The 20,651-nt window shown below is 36.9% G+C and overlaps 1 protein-coding gene across 5 annotated transcripts in view; it reads right to left on the bottom strand.

Moving 5' to 3' along the window:
• Window positions 1–20,651, bottom strand: part of MMS22L (MMS22 like, DNA repair protein) — a 134,476-nt gene that overhangs the window by 38,151 nt on the left and 75,674 nt on the right. For all 5 annotated transcript variants that reach the window (XM_064597894.1, XM_064597892.1, XM_064597891.1 and 2 more), the window contains 2 exons: window positions 5,895–6,088; window positions 981–1,131 (listed from right to left, as the gene is read on the bottom strand). In XM_064597894.1, the coding sequence (XP_064453964.1) occupies window positions 981–1,131; window positions 5,895–6,088 (345 nt within the window). The remainder of the gene's footprint in view (window positions 1–980; window positions 1,132–5,894; window positions 6,089–20,651) is intronic.

Consider the following 20,651-nt stretch of genomic DNA (forward strand, 5'->3'; position numbering starts at 1 on the left):
ACTCGATCCCAGGACTCCAGGATCGTGACCTGAGCTGAAGGCAGTCGCTTAACCAAGTGAGCCACCCAGGCGCCCCCAAATATTATTTTTTAAACTAAATAAGTTAGTTTCAGTAAAATAGTTTCAGCAACTAAACAAAAGAATTAGTTTCAGCAGATAGTTTTAACAAAAGTATTTAATAAATACTAATAATGTTTGTTACTACAGAATTCTCAAGCTAGACGAGATTCTAAAAATAATCCAAACGAAGTTGAACTCCCTTACTTTTTGACTGAAAGCCAATGAGAAGGTGACTTAATATCTGCTTGGTGAGCTTGTCTATGAGAAGAACACCTCACCGACTGCATCCTCCTTCTCACTGACTGGCAGCTTGGACAGGAGCTACAGGGGTCTCTTGAGTATTCATTTTATTTTCCCTCATCTTAATATTCTTATTCAAATTTTCCTGATTATTTCTATTTTAATTTTATTTATTGTGTGTTTTTTCCTATTGGGGTTCCTCAGATCTGTTATGTAACAGAGCAGGAGACACAGATAAGCAAACCAATGTTCAGGGCGATGAAGTGTCTTGTTCATAATTGTACAAGTTAAGAGACAAGTCTTTAAAAATCTAACTGTGAAAGGGAAAGCTATCATTGAATCTAAAAATACCATAATATACTAGTATCTTACAGAACCAGCAATATTAATTGCATAATTTCTTTCACAAAGGTGAGTAGAGAAAGGCCATTTCAGGATGGAATAAGGCAGTCCTACAAAAAAGTTTTGAAAGGGTGCTTAAGCAGCAAGGTTTTTGTTTTGTTTTCTTTTTTAAGCAGGCTACTGCCACTGTCAAACGCTGATCTGTCCAAAAGCAAAAAACCACCCAAATGAGAGTATATGTAGTAAGATCAGTTTTTATTTGTGAAGATTCTTACTTTCCTAGTGTACTGATCAATCATGAGTTTCTATTAACGTGCATACCTGATCAGGTCACTTACCTATTTTGTAGGCAATGACTTAAATATCTTGCTACAACTTGGGGCCAGATGATATCATCCCAACCAAAAAGTTGCATCACTGATATAACTGGCTGAGGCTGAAGATCTGATGGAGCTGTGCTGGGCATGTCCATTGCAAGCAAAGTAAAATCTAGATTTAAAATGAAAGATATTTGTGGTGAAGAATTTTTAAAAAACTATTCCCCTTCCCCAAATTATATCAATAGTGATAAAAAGAATTCAGCCACTCAATAATAAAATGTCACATTTAGAAATGCAGAACTAACAAAAAGACAAAAACTGAACTAAATTCATGTTGCCAAAGAAATTTCTGTAGCGATCATCTAGATCTCCAAGAATGGGTTTAGAATAACCCATTTTAGCGTTACCATGATCAAATCTATAATGGCTTCCTCAAATTCCAAATTCTACACCCAATGTTTCTCATTCAAAAAACCCATTTAAAGAAATATTTCTAGCATCTGCTTTTCTCCAATCAAGCTGATGTACTTGCCACCTGCCACAGAGAAGACTTCAGTCTTACCTTAGACACTGGACAGTGGTCTATTAAACGGCAACCTCCTATAATCAGTGGCACTCCACTTCCTTCAGAACCACTAAGGCTAGGAACTAGAATTTCTTCGTTAACCATGTTAAACAAATATCGTTTATTTTGTGATTTCCTGGGAATTCCCCAACTTAATTTGTATTATATTAATTTATGTTTGTCAATAAATTGCTTATGAAGCACTGGTTCCTATGCAGCTCTCTCAAATGGTGGCTGTGAATTCTCCCACCCCTCTCTTACATTTGAGCTACAGATAGGAGAGTTTGTTCCTTGGTCCCATGGCTGCTTCTAGAGCATTCTACCTTTCCTCTTCCTCAAAACCTCCAGCTTTGACTCTCATGTCATCAGATACCAGCCACTAACTCTCCTGTTGCGTTGGCCTCGTGCTGCCTAGTTCACGTCCCCTCATTCCTCACTAACAACATCTTCTCTAGCAGCACTCCTGTCATAATCCTTGATGGCTTTTCTTCTAATATCCTGGCCTCTCAGTTCCTTGAACTCCCCTTCTTAGTGAATCTATCTTCCATTCTATTTCAGCCATTCACTCCCATGCTGATACTGAGAGACTTTGCCATTACCGGTAAATATGTTCTCCCCGTAATTTCCACTTCCAGGACCCCATTTTCTGGCTCCAGGTCCCCAACTTCCAACAACTATCTGATTTCACCAGGACCTATACAATTCATTGATCCTACAACTTTTCCCCTGTCTCTCGCTACCTTCATGCCTCATCTTTCCCTTTTAGGCAGCTTGACTGCATGGTCCACTGTTACACTCATTTGTGTATACTGTCAACTCCCTTGCTTCTTACTTGATTCGTTGTACTTCTCTGGTAAAAAGCATCTGTTTCATTCCAACTCTTGGTCTGCTCTCCACACGCACCTACGCCAATATGAATGGCTGGCGAGCAACCCGGCTGACTGATCTCACTTTAGATTTATGACTACAAACTTTAAGTTGGCCAGCATTCCTGCCACATTACTCCAGTCCATTCAGATTTTTATTCTCCTGGAGGACTACCGCATACCTTCCTTCCTCTCTCCGTCATCAGCTAGCACCTCCTCCCCGTCCTTACTTTCCGCTGATGGCCTTACTTACTACTTCACAGAGAAATGAGAAACATCAGCAGAGAACTTCCGCAAGATCCTGCCACATCTGCCCAGACACCTCTACCTGGGCCATATCCTCTGCCTTCTCTTCTGCTACTACAGATGATCTGAGGCCAAATCCTCTATGGGATCCCATTTCTCTTGGGCATTGAAACACAAGAGACTCTCTTGCATCATCAAGTTTTCCCTCACTCCAGAACATTCCTGTCAGGATTATAAATACGCTGAAATTTCTCCTGTGCTATTAAAAAAAAAATCTCTTTGACCCCACACCTCCCTCTAGCTAATATCCCCCTTTTCTACTTCTCTTAAATAGTGATAAAAAGATTTATCTACATTTCCCATCTGCAATTCATTTTCTCTTGACTCATCTTCAATCAGGCCTTTGCTTCTAGCACTACACCAAAACTCCTTTTCAACGTTACCAGTGACCTCCCTTCTTGCTATATCCAATGACCAATCTCAGGCCTCATCTTACTTGATCCATGAACAGCATTTGAGCAGTTGACTTCCCCTTCCTTGAAATGTTCTGTCAGTTGATTTCCAGGGCACCACACTTGGTTTTCCTCTTGCTTCCCTGGCATTCCTTTTTATCCTACAAATCTGGACATGGGAATATCCTGGAGCCCAGTCCTTAAACTTCTCTTTTCACCAACTTACTCAATCAGCAATCCCATCCACTACATAGCTTTACTATTTATACATAGTTTCCTAATTTAATCTCTTCCCTGAACCCTCCACTCATTATCCAAGTGCTTGTGCAACATTTTTTCGATTTTATTGGATATCTAAAAGAAAAAAAAGTCCAATATCAAAGTCCTAGTCTTCCCTCATAAAAATCTGCTCCTGCCACAATTTTCCTCATCTCGGAATATGGGGGATTCTCTCTTTATTCTGCTTACCATATCCTACCCACTTGGAAATTCTGTCAGCTCTATCTTCAAAATACTTTCTCTACCTTCAGATTGGAAATGGGACCACTTCTCACCACCCTGAGCTATCATGTTAGCCCAAGCTGCTCATTTTTGAGTTGTTGCAGTCGTTCCCTAACTGGCCTCCTTACTGTCTATTCTCAGTCTCACAGCCAGAAGGATGCTCCTCACTCCTCTGCTCAAAACTCTTCCAACAGCTTCTAACCTCGGAGTAAAAGCCAGTCTTTACAACTACACATAAGGCAGAACACAAGGTAGCTCTCCATTACCTTTTGATCATATCTCGACTATTCTCTCTCCCTTTCTTATGCCTCATGACCTTTCATGGCTTCCCTGTGGTTCGGCAAACACACCAGACATGCTCTTGCCTGTGGACTTGTGCAGAGCCTTCGTCTCTCACTTCCTTCAGGTTTTTGCTTAAATGGTACTTACTGAGGCCTTTCTGACTATTTAAAATTACGACCTGCCTCTGGCCTTCCCTATCCCTACCCTCTTTGATATATTTTTACATGTATCCATAGCATTTATCACCAGATATTACACATCTTGCTTACTTACTTATTGTTCTCTCCCCCGCACTATAAGCTCCATAAGAACATGTAACTTGTATGTGAGAAAATAAATTGCAGTCCTTTTCCCCACTGGTATAACCACAATGGCAATAAAAGTGGGTGTTTGAGGACTTTTTTTTTTTTTTAAAGATTTTATTTTTATTTATTTATTGGAGAGAGAGAGAGAGAGAGAAACAGCATGAGAGGGGATAGGGTCAGAGGGAGAAGCAGGCTCCCCGCTGAGCCGGGAGCCCAATGTGGGACTCGATCCCAGGACTCCGGGATCATGACCTGAGCCGAAGGCAGTTGCTTAACCAACTGAGCCACCCAGGCTCCCTGTTTGAGGACTTTTTGAATGCAGGAAATTTTTCTCTCCTAACCTATCAAGTCTTTATTTCAAAACAAACCCCAAACCCACACATATTTTACTTTATATGTATATACCATTTACTTTTAGCACCTAGGACAGCCGTGACTAAACTTGTGTGGTATCATTTTTGTTCACTGACTGAGAGTCAGGATGATGAATGGAAGAAAGATAAGTCATATTGGCTTCTAATGTCTGCTTTGGTTAAACTGATTGAATATCAATATTTATTTTCATAGACATTATAGTAGTTGGAAAACTGTTGTCCTGTCACAATTCTTCAATCTGTCATTGTAATGTTTTAATTATGGAAATGCTAGCAGAATTCAAGATCTTTCACAATTTATATCATCCAGTCTTTTATGTAGTGCTTTTAGCTCAGTTTTCCATCATTCACACCAGGGTAAAACAAACCATGGTTTAGATCTTAGGTTTTAAAAAGCATTACATTCAAATGTATTACATACTTTTTTTTTTTTTAAAGAATTTATTTATTTGAGAGAGAGAGAGAGCAAGAGAGCACAAGCAAGGGGAAAGAGAGAAGCAGACTCCTCGCTGAGCAAGGAGCCCGATATGGGGCTCGATCCCAGGACCCAGGGATCATGACCTGAGCCAAAGACAGATGTTTAACTGAGCCACCCAGGTGCCCCTCAAAATGTATTATATACTTTTACACAAATTGCAATTAAATACATGTAGTTATCATACTGATTTCTGTCTATCCAAGTGCTTCTGCACATATTTTAGGTAAAATATCCCTTTAAGAAACATAATGATCTCTTCTTAGAAAACTCTATGTGCTCATATATTCAAATTCTTGTCTATGACATCATGTGATTCAGATTCCCTTAAAGCCTAAGGACATGACCTTAGGCTAAGAGTCAAATTCATGAAAAATTACAACCCAAAATAGAATCTAGTAGAAGTCAAACAACATTCTACATATTTGATGTTTATTCTGATCTCATCTGCTTGGTGTGAAGTGGAATTCACACTCAGTTCTTTTGTTCTTCATACAAGTAGCTTCATCTTATACCTAGACACCTTCACACACAATGTGAACATAAAGTCCTTGAACTAGAAGAAATCAAATGCTACTTTGCTTTCCAAATATTGTGTGCATAAAAAAAGTTTATGTATATTCAATATTTTTAAGATTGAAAGTTGTATTTTGTTTTTAGCAAACAAAAACTTAATTTTTACCTTTACTGAGCAGAAAATAATCAACAAGCCAAAGGAACTTAATTTAACATATGTAATTCTTTTCATCTTTCTGGTTGTCCAAGTATTTATTAGACTGTAATAAAAGAGTTTGTTACCAAGCAAACAGAAGAAAAAATTGACAGAATCTGCACGAGAAGCTAATTAGCCAGTTAACAACGCTGACCTGCAGCTGCGTCCGCAAGTTCTGAGAGAGGCACTATCTGTGACATTCTCTGACTCTTCAAAAATGAAAAGAAATGTCTCCACAGTGCATTGGCAACTGCAGCAAGGTGGCGCTCTTTAGCCGATAATGAAGACTGCACAATTAGGTCCACACTCTCCTTTTGAAGTTCCTGACACAATTGTTGATGCATACTCCTAAAAAGAAATAAAAATATAGCTAACACCCAACAAATGCTTATAAAAATCTTCTTTAAATACATTTTGGGCTTTTAACATTTATATCATAGGAAAACTGAAGGACCGTTTTATATAATTAAAACCTTTATGCCAAGACATTATGCATTTCTGGTTATTTGATGGATGAATGATGGCATATTAAGCACCATAAAGTTAATGTTAATTACTAATGTCAACCATTAATTATATGCTTTTTAATATGTCAGATCCAAATGAGAAACAGGCAGCTTCAGAATGAAGGTCTGCATTTTGCAACTCACTATGACAAGTGATTTTACTTACAATCTAGACATGAAAACAATTTTTTAAACCATTATCTTCCGAGAGCTTTAAGGACATGGATGTACCAAACAGAAAGTAAGTACATCTAGCTTGCTTATGTGTAGCATTTTAAATTGAAATATTTTCCTACATAAACTCTGCCAGATACAATCTTGGTACTTTGGTCTAAAAAGATCCATAATCACTTTCACATAGCAGACAATAAAAAGTTATTGTTCTTTATAAAATATTAAAATATGAATTCAATACTGCCTAAAATTTTGATTCAAGGTTTACTTACCTATTTGCTTAATTCAAATGAAAATTTAGACATTTCTTGCAAATCAAAACTATAATGAGATATCACCTCGTACCTGTGAGAATGGCTAAAATCAACAACACAAGAAACCACAAGTGTTGGTGAGGATGTGGAGAAAAAGGAACCCTCACACACTGATGATGGGAATGCAAACTGGTGCAGCCGCTGTGGAACAGTGTGGAGGTTCTTCAAAAAATTAAAAATAGAACTACCAAATGATCCAGTAATTGTACTACTGGATATTTACCCAAAGAATACAAGAACACTAATTCAAAGGGATACATGCACCCCTATGTTTACAGCAGCATTATTTACAATAGCCAAGATATGGAAGCAGCCCAAGTGTCCATCGACGGAAGAATGGATAAAGAAGATATATACACACACACGCAAACACAAGGGAATATTATTGGCCATATACAATATACAATGGAATATTATTTGGCCACAAAAAAGAATGAAATCTTGCCATTTGCAATGATGTGGGTGGAACTAGAGTATTATGCTAAGCAAAATAAGTCAGGGAAAGACAAACATCATACGATTTCACTTATATGTGGAATTTAAGAAACAAAACAAGGAAAAAAATAGACAAATCAAGAAACAGACTCTTAATTATAGAGAACTGAAGGAGGGAGAAGGGTTAAACCGGTAATAGGGATTAAGGAGTGCACTTGTGATGAGCACAGGGTGATGTATGGAAGTGTTGAATCACTGTATTTTATACCTGAAACTGATATAACACTGTATGTTAATTAACTGTAATTAAAATAAAAACCTAAAAAAGAGAAATTTAGACATTTCTAGATTTTAACAGAAATATAAGAGGGGAAGGAAACACTAAGAGATTTTTTTAGTGATCTGGAATAGGAGGTGTTTTTGCAATATGCCCAGCCATTAATAATTTGATTACTCAAAACTAAATGTACAGCCATAATATTATTCCTGTTTTTATTACTGTCACATCAATTGTGAGTAGATACAAATGCATGGACACCATCCTGAGATAGATTTGCTTTCTTCAATTAAAGACAAAGCAGTGAAAACCGTCGAGTTGAGGCAGAGACTTCCTCTGATAGTAGTATTCTACTAAGAAAATAATTAGTACTAAAAAAAGAGAAATATTACATTAATTCTAACATTCCTGATGTTTTAAATTAATTTAGCTAGGGGAAGTGGATATTCAAAATACCTGTAACAAAATACAGAACTTAGTACATGTCCCTAAAGCAATTCCACCGAAAGATCAAACTGGATCCAAGACCACATAGGTAAGTAAAAATTGTAAGTTACATAACATGAGGATACTGTGCCCCTTGACACTGGAATTCTTGGATAATCATGAGGCACTACTTCCTACTCCTTGAGGTATTGGGGGAAAAAAAAAAGTATACAAATGCTTGGGGAAAAAGATCATAGCAAGCAATTCTCATAAAAGCTAACCAAATATCTGCTATATCCTCTCTTGTAAAAACCCGCCTGAGATGCTTTCAACTTGAACTAGTGGCTAGAGAACCATTTCAGGTCCTTTCGCTTCGAGTAAATTGAGTATCAAACCACTAAAATCCATTTGGCACCTAACTTAACTGCCTACATCAACATAGAAAATTCATGACCACACGTCAACACGCTGGAGTCCAAGTAAAATAGAACCACCGTTGGCACAACCTACTTGCAGCTTTTCTAAAGTGTACTGGTTTCAAAGAGTAATAAATACCTTACTGTATTTGGGTAGGATGAATTGTGCTATTTCTACATAAACAATCCATTTTTTCCACTAACTAAAACCTAGTCCCTAGGGAGGGATATCATTTTTGATCATCTTCTTTGTGCTAGAAATTCTTTAATTAAAGAGGAGAACAATTCTATGAGATAGGTATCAGTAATCCTCTTTATAGATGATGAAGATGATAGTGAGAAAGTTAAATATATCCAAAGGTCACATGGTGAGGAAGGGCTGGCCCCATAATCTGAACTTAAAACTGACTCTGAAGCCCATACTTTCCTCTTACTCCCTAAGATGCACACACTTACTTACTAATACCCACATACTTTAAACACCGGCCAATTTTCTTCTCCTCCTACCTGGGTTGAAGAAATTTCAATAAGCCTAAGAAAAGGAGCTAGAAAAGCCACATGTAGCTTTGCCTTGTGAAGAGGCAGGGGCAACACCAGAATTCTATATTGGCAAAAACTGTAAGCGATACCAAGAAAAATGTATTCAAGGCAATACTGAAAAAGGCCAACAAATCTGAATCACTTTTGACCTCTCCAGACCAAAACGCTGAGGTGCCAGGGTGTACAACTAGGAGTTACCACAGGGATCTGACTCAGAGGTCTGAAAAACACCAAACCACTAGGTTAAAAAGTTAAATTTAGAGATTACAGCCTCCAAAGTGAGAGTTAACACAGCAAAAAGAAGTTCCAATTAAGTGTAAGACATTGACCCAAAATCCGACTTGTTTTGGAGATGTGCATCCGCTTTGCATTTTGGTACATGTGCTGCCGGAAGCGAGCACTCCACTTTGCATTTTGGTTCGAAAGAAGCTTTATATCCTGGGAATATGCAAAACACTTTCTGCTTGATGGTTTGAATGTTTAAGCAATATCAGTTTGAATAAGAATGATAATCTGCTATTTTACCACAAAACAAAGTTGTTTAAGACCTTATAATAATTTATGTAAACTTGAACAAATCAGAGAGGGACAGATGCAGGAAATGTCCAGGATATACTGTATTATGAGTCTGAGGGGAGAATCCAATTTCTGCACTATGGCCAAAATAGCTGGAATGACCCCTTGCAGTCACAGGTGATTTTTTTTTTTAATTACATTTTCTGGATGAGAAAACTAACTACACAAAGACCAGAGAAAAATAAATTTATTATATTACATGTGACTGCATATCTGATGAAGGCACATTTACAGAAATGCACATATCTACAGCAGCTCTGTCACTACAGGTAGCAACATAAATAAAACCCAAAACGTATATGAAATACATAAAGAATATGACACATTCTAGTTGTCACGGCTATTTTGTGAAATATTTTCTACCTTCTTCAACAAACAGTAGAAAAATTTGAAAGTAAATTTATTGCACAGAAAGTAAAATGTAATTTCGGGTCAAAGCCAAAAAGAAATATCACAATAGTTATAGAACCTCCCAACACTTGGCAAATATTTTGAGTAAAGACAAACTTAATATGGGTTAAAATCATTTTGGAAATACACACATGTGGAAACACATGCATAACCATCCCACTTACATTCTAAAAGATGCAATATAGTATAGTAGAAAATAAAATTTGCTGAACGTTAAGTTATTCAAATTGTAGCTGTCATAGAAAAAACAGCAATGCCTAGCACTCATTGGTATTTACCATGTGCCAAGCACCATGTTAACTGTTTTATAAGCATTATTTCTTACCTTATGAGTTAGGTACAGTTATGATTATAATCTTATAAATGGGGAAATTAAGACAAAAGAAGTAACATGTTGAGTAACATAGCTGGTTATTAGCAAAGCTACTCAGAGCAGTGTAACCTTGAAAAAAGTGAGTAACCTCCCAATTTTTATTTTCTTAAGAGTGAAGAAGAGGAACAATCATTTGCTATATCCACGGTTAGGTTTATTGTGAAGACCGCATGAAATAACATCCCTGAAAATGTTTAGAAACCTATCCCTGCACCAAGTAAATACCCAAAGTTTACCTACCTAGTTACCAGCTCCTCTTAGGCTTTTATTTTAGCTCTGGTATCCTGCCCCCTTTGGCTCATCCCTCATTATGTTCAAGCACTTTCCTGATTCCTGCATCTGACTATTCTTTTGCCCCATTTTCCGAGATCTGCTTTCCTGTTTTTATCGTTCCACTTCTTCTTGCTGTGATTACACATATTCAATTATCCATCGAAGCCCCCACAGTCCCATCCCTACGCAGTCGTGCAAATATACTGAGGCATCTATCACCTGAGAGGCACTGAGGCCTGCACCTGACCGCCGCCGCCTGCCAGCCTAGTTTCTGTAGCACACATCTTCCTAACAGTGTAGGCAGGCTTCTGCAGATACTTCCTGGACTACTCTGTCTAGGTTCTACTTCTAATCTCCCTTTGCTCGGGTTTCTACTGTAACTGATAATTACAAAACAAGGTATGACCTCCTGTACATCACTTTCCTAGTAGTCACTGTTGCATATGTAGTATTTCTAATATTATTATGCCTCAAAAGTTAAAGAAAATTTGTCCAGTGATGGACCTGTGACCACAGAAAAAGCATAATATAATAAATGCAACTGATAAGAGCTAACAGCAAGGGATTAACAATGATTAATAGCTGAATTCCTTTTTTAGTTCTACTCCAAACCTGGCAACTTTCTTCAATCAGTATTAGTGAAAAATAAAATGGTAAGTTCTAAGTTAAAAAGTTGTTTCTAAACCACTACAGATAATTATTCCAAGTATCTGATTTAACTAATAGGAAACTGGATGGGAATCAGATTACTCTATGACCATTTTTAGTTTCAGCTAAACTCCCTAAAAAACCTTAGGTATTTTGGATCCTCTTGTCGTTCTTGTTCCCCTCTAAAAAACAGGGCTCTAATCTGCTTTACTACCCAGAAAGAATATAACATAATCAAAGTAATAACGTTACGAGAAAAAAACCCCCAGGTTTTACAGGTAGAAGTTACCCTAAAAATCATCCAATCCAATCCTGTCTTCAAAAGATAAGAAAAAAAAAATATATATATATAGCCTCCCACTGCAAAGAGACTTCTGCAGCTTTGAGCTTGAGTCCTGACCCCCAATTCTGTGCATGCCCCCAGTCATCAGGGAGGGGTGATGAGTCAGAAGCCAGGTGAGCAAATAGCAAGCAGCCTGTGTATGCCTTGCAATGCTTCCCTGTAATAGCTCAATGTGTTTGCGTGTATGTGGAGGAGTGAATGGATAGTGATGACTAAGTGAATATGTGAGATCAAGGCTGTTTTGACTACTGAGGGACTATGACAAATAGCGCAGCACTGGCAAAGATGCTTCCAGACACATACAATGCACTTTTAAGAATAAAAGGGTTTCTCAAGATGTAAGGAAAATTGTCCACATGAACACCTGTCCAGGAGAAAGAAGCCCAGCTTGTGATCCCAGAAAACTTCTGAGACTTAATGTTTCATCTGTTAAATGGAAATAATGCCCTATTATCTTCCATCGAACTCTTAAACTATCAAATCACACTACTTAGGTAGTAACAATCTGTAGCCTGTAAGGCAAGATAATATGTATTTTAGTCACATTTCTACTGCTTCTAAAACCTAAAGACCATGTTCATGATGCAGCACAGCATTATCTAGGGAGACATGGGCTTTAGAGACAGACATACCAGAGTATAAATCCTACTCTGTCAACCACTAGTTATGTGGTCATTTCCTCATCTGTTCCAAGAATTCTTAGTAAGACACTTTCCATAAATAGAACATTTTTATTGTTGGCCAGAGAATCAAAGATTGCTTATTGAGAATACACATGCGAGCCTTATTCTGTTTTTGGCCTTTACTAATTTAATCCTGTAGGTACTATTATTATCCCCATTTTATAGACAAGAAATCTAAGTACAGAGAGGATAAATAATTTAACTGGGTCATACTGTTAGTAAGCAGTGAGCTAGAATTTGAACACAGGCAGTCAATCTAATATCCATGCAACTATGTTACAACTACCTCAAATACCATTTTGCCACCCATACAAATAGTACATGTTTTACATGTCACATTGCTACATTCACTCATTCATATGCTAAGTTTCTAATAAAGGTAGCTACAAACTAGTATAACACCCAGTCCCAGGTGGCAAACCAGTTGCACAAACATTAAAGGCTTAACAAGTCTGGGGAGTGTAGGTCATTCTCTAAGGATCCCAAAAATCAACGAACATGTGATAATTCAAAAAATTTTCTGTTGCCCATAATTAACTAATTTGCAAGACTGGGAAGGAGAAAAATCAGGAATCCAGTGTTGAGTTTGGCAAACCAAGCATACTCATAGCAATGCTGTCTTATGGTTTTACAGAATAATACTGGTAAAGTACTTAAAATGAGTTGCTTGCCACTATCTGCAAAATATGGTATAGCACGAAAATATGCTAATAAAACACAATTATTTTTAGGAATTACTCTTACAATTTTATTAGTCACATTTATAGATGATTATGGGTCTCAAGTCAGTTAAGTTTTCCAAGTGTTATTTCACTTCATTTTATTGCATACCAATAAAAAGGATCTACCTTGGTCGTTCTTAATCTTGACTATCATCAAAATGATCTGCAGAGCTTTCTAAAACTACTAATGTCCTAGTCTTACTAAAGATCTCCCTGCATCTTCAAGTTTGGGACCTAAACATATTGTTTTAAAATTCTGAATCAGTAGGTCTGGGGAGGGACCAGAGAGTTTACATTTCTATTAGGTAGATGCTGCCAGCCCTGGTCCACACTGAAAGCTCTCACCTTCCTCACTTTCCTTGTCTATGTAATGGGAGCAAAAATAGTACCTACAGGACTAAATTAGTTAAAATGAAATATTTAGAATAGGACTGATACCTATATTCTCAATAAACAGTCTTTGATTTTTTGGTCAACAATAAAAGTTACTTCATTTATTGCAATATGTCCTATTTAATTCTAATAACAGACAAGGATATGGCCATGCAACATGGACCACACTGAGTAGCAAGACCATATACAATTCTGTACTAGAGAAGGGTTAAAAACCATTCCTCTACTGTGTAGGCAGAAGTGTAAAACAAACTGTGGGTTTTATACCAACTCAGAGGATAAAGATCATTGAGGGCAGTGGGAGAAAATGGGCATGGAAATGATTCTCCAAGAAGAGGTTAAGAACTACATATGTGAAAAGGAGTAAAGTGAAAGCACAAAGGTATACAAAATCCATTCATTTACTCTCTAATTCCACACATATTATATATGTTCTAGGCAGTACGGATAAAAGGTTGTTACAAAGTCTCTGTCTTTCTGCCTCTCATTCTATTTTAATGAGATATATAATGAAAGGAACATTATGTGTTAACATTTTAGGTTGTGGTAAGCTTTGTAGATAAAAAGTAATCAAGGTATGAAGATGATGAATGATGGAAACTAATATTTCAACTAGGATGATAAGGAAACATCTACTGAGGAGGTGACATTTGAACAAAAACCTAAATAAGGGAGGGACTTGTGGGGGGCGGGGAGAGAGCATTCTAGGGAGAAGAAACAGCAAATATAAAGGTGCCAAGGTTGGCAGTTTCACAGGTTCAAGGAAAAACAATTAGGAAGCTGGCTGGCTGCAGCACAACCTGTGATAGAAGGAACAGCAGATGAATTCAAAGAGGTAGCTGGGCTCCAGATTTTGTAGGGCTTTGTAAGCCATGGTAAGGAATTTGGATAAGATCAAGGTAGGTAACAAGACACAAAAGCAGAAGAGTAACATAATGTATATCTTAAAAAGAAAAATATAAAGGAAAAAGGTGATTGGGGAGGAAAGAAAAAGCGGCTACTCTGACTATAATGGAGAATTTTTATAGTAACATTAGAAGGCAATACATTTAAGAATGGAAAATATGGCCACATTTGTTCATTCACATGCTTTCCTCATTCACTTCACAAAAAGTTACTCAGCACCACTCACTGCATCTGATGCCAGGAACACAAAAACAATTAAGGCAGATTCTGCTGTTAAAAAAAATTAAATAAAAAATAATTTGAAAAAAAATCAAGATTTCATTTTAAAGGTAGTAAGGAGCCACTGAAGGATTCTGAACTGAGGAATAGCATAATGAAAATAGTGCTTTGGGAAAAATTAATCTGGTAATGGCAAACAGAATGGGTTAGAATAAGAACTGACTAGAGACCAGAGAGACCAATTATGAAGCTTCTGTAAATATCTAGGTATGAGCTAATACACAATTTGAACTACCTATGAAGGAAAAAGAAAGCTCATGGTAATTATTTGGCATTTTGTGAGGGAGAGGAAAAAGCAGTCTTTGTTTTTTGCTAAGTTTTTGGGGAGGGAAAATGAAAGTCAGGAGGAGCAATTAATTAGTAGAGGAGAGTATAATTTGATTTGAAAACAGAAAACTTGCGTAACAAATTCCAAAAAGTTTTTGGAAATCTGGACCTAGAGTCCAAGAGTACAATTAGACTCAGGAATCACTCCACCTGGTAGTTCAGCTCATTTTAATGAACATTTCAGTGTCTACTAATTACGTGACGTACTACATTAGATGCTATCAAATATGGTCCTTGCTCTCAAAGAATATGCAGTCAAGTGCTGAGAAAGAGGTATGTACAGAGTATTGCACAAAAAAGGGAACATTTGGCCCAAGTGGGCGTTTGACAAAGACTTCTTGGAGTAAAAAGCCATTATAAGGTCATGGAAGTTGTGTTAGCTAAATGAAAAAATAATACAAGAAAGTTTCAGGAAATTGAAATAATATGAGTAAAGCAGAGGGACATGATATTGCATGGTGTATGAGAGGACTCACAAACAATTTAGTATTGCCAGAAGATGAAAGGTCAAGGGGCAGAATGATGGAAAAATGAAACTAGAGTATTGACGGAGACCAGGTCAAGAAGGGCCATGCCACCTAAAAAAGTTAGACCTAGAAGTGAACAATTCTTTAAAGGAGAGAGAATCAACAGAGACAAAACCAGCTTATACACCTAACATTTATCTGCCCAACAGTTTGTTCCCAATATAACCTAGAGCTTATAAGGACTACCCTATACAGTTACACATTTAAACACCCTGTGTGAAAATGCACAAAGCTAACGTTATAATGCTATTTGTCTTTGAAATATTTTCATTAAAAAAAACCCCAACCTGGTAAGTATGAGCATATGTGACTTGGTACATATACAATTCATCACAACATACTGTAAATATATATCTTTTGCAAATGCTTAAGTGCTGTTTTTATATTCCCATCGAATAAAAGTGAGCACAACAGAACCACCGAGGTCTGACTTACAAACATTAGCATTATTAGCATAGTATAGTGCAAGTGCTCTTAGCAAATGGGTGCTCTATTGTGCTATCCTAAGTTGAATATGTTTACTTTGCTCTGGTGTCTGTTTCTGCCATATATTCTGTATTTGGGAGAAGAGTTAATCCTATAATCAACAAGTAATAGTCCTGAATTGAACACAAAGAATCAAAGAAAAAGTATTATGCTGGATATTAAGATTTAAGCTTTACAGCACCTTAAGATGCCTTTAAAGAAACTGTTAGGGGAAAGAGACCACATCAAGGTTTGGTTGAAGTCCTTTGACATTTTAACTATGATAAACCATAGGCAGATGGATGCCATGACTTAGGGATTTCTAAAAGAACAAGAAAGCAATCACCAACTGACCATGGCAACTCATTTCCAAAGGAGTAATGCTACAATAACCTTGTACTGCTTGTATTTAGTTAGGGCCCTCATTTCTAGGAACTCATCCTCTAAATTTAATACCAAGTATGTGGGTCCAAGGAATGGATGAAAGCAAGAGAGGGAAAGATTATGGGCTCAAAATAAAACTAGTCAGTTTCCAAGTTTGCCTGCTACCAGAACATCACCTGGGTTAAGACCATGAGTTATGATTCAGGATCTTTTGTTTTTGATGTTAGAGGCACTGAGAGGGGAGATCATCCCTGTAAGAAGTCTCACAATAGAATATACACATCTTTGATAAAATATCTAAAGCTGCCATACTGGTCTTTCGGGAATTTAAATATGATTCTCTTCCTCTTTAACTGTAAACAGACAGGTATAATTGAGCAATCATACATGCACTGGATCTTATCTAAAATGGTGAGTTACGCATAGAATTCTCATACAAGAAAAAGGAGGGGGAAAAAACCCCATAGGAATTGGTGGCTAAAAAAGGAAATCAGATTACAAATAGTTATTTGTAATACAGGTAGGCAATGATGTAAACAAAATATTTATGGAAAATGCCTTCATTTTGGAACAGAAATCATCAATCTATCAAACTTAGCAACACCAGAGCCAATAATATCTGATATTAAACACATCTCAGAGTCTTTAATCTTCTTCTTCTTGTATGTCCCATCTCTGCTCCACTGCCCTTGAGCTATTACATCATATATTGAATACCGTAATATTTTTAAAACATGGCCATCAATTCTTTGGCACTCCTAGGGCCTGGGAGATCTGTTACTGCTTTGACCAACAGAGTGTAGCAGATATGACACCATGCGAGTCCAAAGTTTGTTAATAGAAGGCCATGTTTCTGCTTTGGGAAAACAATCTTGGAGCCCTGAAATGCCAGGCATGAGTTACAGTTACCCTGAGAACACTCTTTGGAGAGGTTACTCAAGTAGCACTTGAGTCAACAGTCCTAGGTTGGCCTGGCCTTCAGCCATACTAGCTCAGACACTGGACATGTTAGTGAACAAGTCATTGGGAACTGGATCCTATAGCTTCGGGTGGTACAGTCCCCAGCCTTTTGTATTACCCCCAGAAAGAATCATCCTAGCTAATGCCTCAGACATGGTGGAGCAGAGAAGAGCTGTCCTTGGCTTTCCAAATTTCTGACCTACAGAATCCGTGAGCATAATAAAGGGGTTGTTGTAGCGTTTCATGCCACTATACTTTGGCACGGTTTAGTATGCTCTAAAGAACAGGTGCCCACTATATACGAAGGATTATGTAGGAATTAGGGATTCAAAGATGAAAAGATACAGACCTGACCTCAAGGAATTCACACATGGGGAAGGGGAAACAAAGATTTCTTTTTATTAGAAGTATAATCAAGGGGTGGTATCTGCAACAGTGCTAAAGGCAGACTTAAGATCAAATAGCTTTTTAGCCTCCTAAGAACCATCTTCAATAATCTCAGAAATTCTAGACTTGGTTAGGACCAATGAGATGCAAATATAAGGGTCATCCAAAGAAAAGCTACTTCAGTTTTCTACCTGTCCAGTGCAGGACATCTATATTAAGCGTGTCCTGGGACATCTTATGTATACTATCATATTTACTCTCCATACATTTTATTCAGTTCTGTTCCTTTCACATTTCATTAATAATTGACAGCTCTTTTTTTGAACCAAGTTTCATTTTAATTTTCCCTAGATATAGGGTAGTATATTTGCAAACCTATGGAGAACATCTTTAAAAGCTAATTAATCAAACCATTCTCCAAAAACTAGCCTCTCACCATCTCAGCAGTCTTTTCTGAAAACAACAGTAGACAGTTCTAACTAACTATAGCTGGAATCACGATACTGCATCTTATTACGTGTGTTTAGTTGCTACAAGGGGGAATGTGGCTTTGCTTCAAAAGAATTCAATCATTTTGTTAAAGGTAAAGAAAGACCCAAACATTTTTGAGGTCAGATGTTCCACAACAAGTAAGCTGGGACTAAATTCCATTTGTGAGCACTTTTTCCTAATTGGTGGTAATAAATTCCCAAAAAGAAAGGGTCTAATGGTAATGTTGACTGATTCTTAACTACATTAACCCAAATGTTCCTGTCACAGTGAAATTTGCTCTGTAATTTACTTTAATGGACTAGGTGTATCAATAAATATTGAAAATGTCCAGTCTTTTTCCCTTCCATTTAAATCAAATCCAACTCTATGTCAACAGATTATACCAATGTATAATTACAATAGCTAATGCATTGGGAAAAGCAGTGTTCTTTGATAAATAATTTTCTAAAACCTCTTAAGTATTCTGCATCCTCAATATTTCTTTTACACAAGAAATGCAGTAAATTACACAACCAGACACTACCGACCACTGCCAATTGTGATAATGGACCTAAAAACCTAATCATCAGCTCCAACAGTGACTGTGTTTTCGGATTTCAATCAGTCAAGCAAAAGAATCAAAAAGTATCTAGGGATGTTTTAGGAAGAATTTTCTTCAATAAAAATATAATCAAACTCTAAAAGAAATAATAGCTTAGTCACCATTTAATATCATGCTAAACCTGGGATATATAAGCCTTACAAGTCTGTAAACTCCTTGAAATTATATGTGATGCTTTGTGTATATGTAAATGTATATGTTTATGACAAGAGAGACTATAGCTTTCATGAGAGTCTCAAAATGGTCTGCCTCAGCTGAATGAAATCTACGAATTAGATCCTGTCTATAATATACTAACTTAAAAAGAAAAGCTTTACCTGAATTCTATATAGAAAAAGCTGTTACTAGTCAATGTATAAGATCAATCACCAAAATCATCAAAAAGAATAAGAGCATAAACTTGTTTAGAACAAATCTGTATTTAAGTCAGTAATTTTCTTAATTTTAACTTATAGTTATCCCAGATACTTATACACATTTCTCTCTAGAGATACCATTCGCCGCGTTTCCTGTAGTTCTTTGAAAGGGACGAAAAGATAGAGGGGGGAAAAGTTTTCCTAAAAGATTACCCCATTGAAGTCAAGGATCTGTGGGGTTATTATGAAGCTCCATTATTAGGTCTGAGAGTCTCAAAGGCTTTTGTTATGTCACTAATTTCTTTTTGTAAGGCTTCAGCAAATGAGCTGATTTATCTGGTTCTGCATGCTTGGGGCTTGATACATGCTATTTGTACATGACAGGTTTCATCTGCGTAGCACCATTGATATCATTTATCTGCACATCAAAAAAGCTCCTCTCCTGATGTAAAAAAATTTATGCATATACTGGGGTTCTTACCAGTTAAAGAGGTGAGTAAAAAACCTGTGATATCTCATAAAATGAAACCAAACTACAGGAAGATCACCAATTGAGTATGAACGCGCAACAGGGCTATGGGAGCAGATACAACACCAAGAAAAGGAAAAACTGGAAAGATCCTTGCTTACAGTGATAAAGTAGTAGGGCTTTGTTAGCATCCTGTGAATTTTAACTAGAAATGGGAAAAACAAATTTACCTCAAAAGAGAAAAAATGAAGTTTTATGACCAAAGCTTCATAAAGCGTTATGACCAAAGAAGAAATCTTTCAAAATAAATTTTAAAACAGTTCCCATTATTTATAATAGAAGAAAATTAACTTCTAGAATTTATTCTTATGGGAAAAGATGTTTAGATTGACTGTTGCAGTGGTTCACAATGAAAAAGCCTGTGATATAGCTTAAAGTGTTAGAGGAACGTAACTTTAGAGAACACAGGGAGAAAGAGAAAGGTAACCAAATGTGAAACAGCTTTGAGTTTAAAAATGAGAATCAGCTTAAAAGCATCTGTGTAAAAGATTCTGAAAGGAGGGCACAGCCTACATATTTGAATAACAAGGTAATAACGTTATTTCTAGATTTCCAAGAGATGATATTTAACACATTCTATTGAGAAAAATCAGCATTTTTCTTTGTGAAGAAGGTACGCATTGAGTTAAAGAGTTTGTTCCTGTAATTCATCATCTTTCAGAACATGAAGTTATATTAGGCTCCAATCACCCCCTACTCCAACTCTTCTCAGCATTTGGTAACACAGACAGTCGAGCTAATTTTCTGTCATTCAGGACGAACTGTTGGATCACTAAACTTGCATCATCATCACCTCTGAAGCACAGTAAAAATCACTGTTAGAACCAATGGTTTATTAGATCGAACCCACCATCAACAATGTCAACTCTGCCTGGTCATGTTAACAGGAAAATGTTTTACGAGTTCCACCACTGGGCATCAATTTAACTTCCAGCACCAGCTAGGCTGTAAAACCATGAACGTAATTTATATGGTGACCTGCGTGTGTGGGAAGCAATATCTAGGTGAGACTTCTCACAGTCTGACAAAATGCTTTGATTTGCACCATTCAGATGATTGAGCAAAAAGAGTTTAAGCAATCACCACCAATAGCCTTTATCTCCAAATGCACTAAAAATTTATTACTCTATGAGTGCAACCTATTGCTTTAGAGCCAGGCTTGATAGAATAGAAATGATTGGATAAATA

The sequence above is a fragment of the Mirounga angustirostris genome, unplaced genomic scaffold (genome assembly GCF_029215605.1).
Source record: "Mirounga angustirostris isolate CCGP_5_RB_7025 unplaced genomic scaffold, mMirAng1.0.hap1 SCAF_8, whole genome shotgun sequence".
NCBI lineage: Eukaryota > Metazoa > Chordata > Mammalia > Carnivora > Phocidae > Mirounga > Mirounga angustirostris.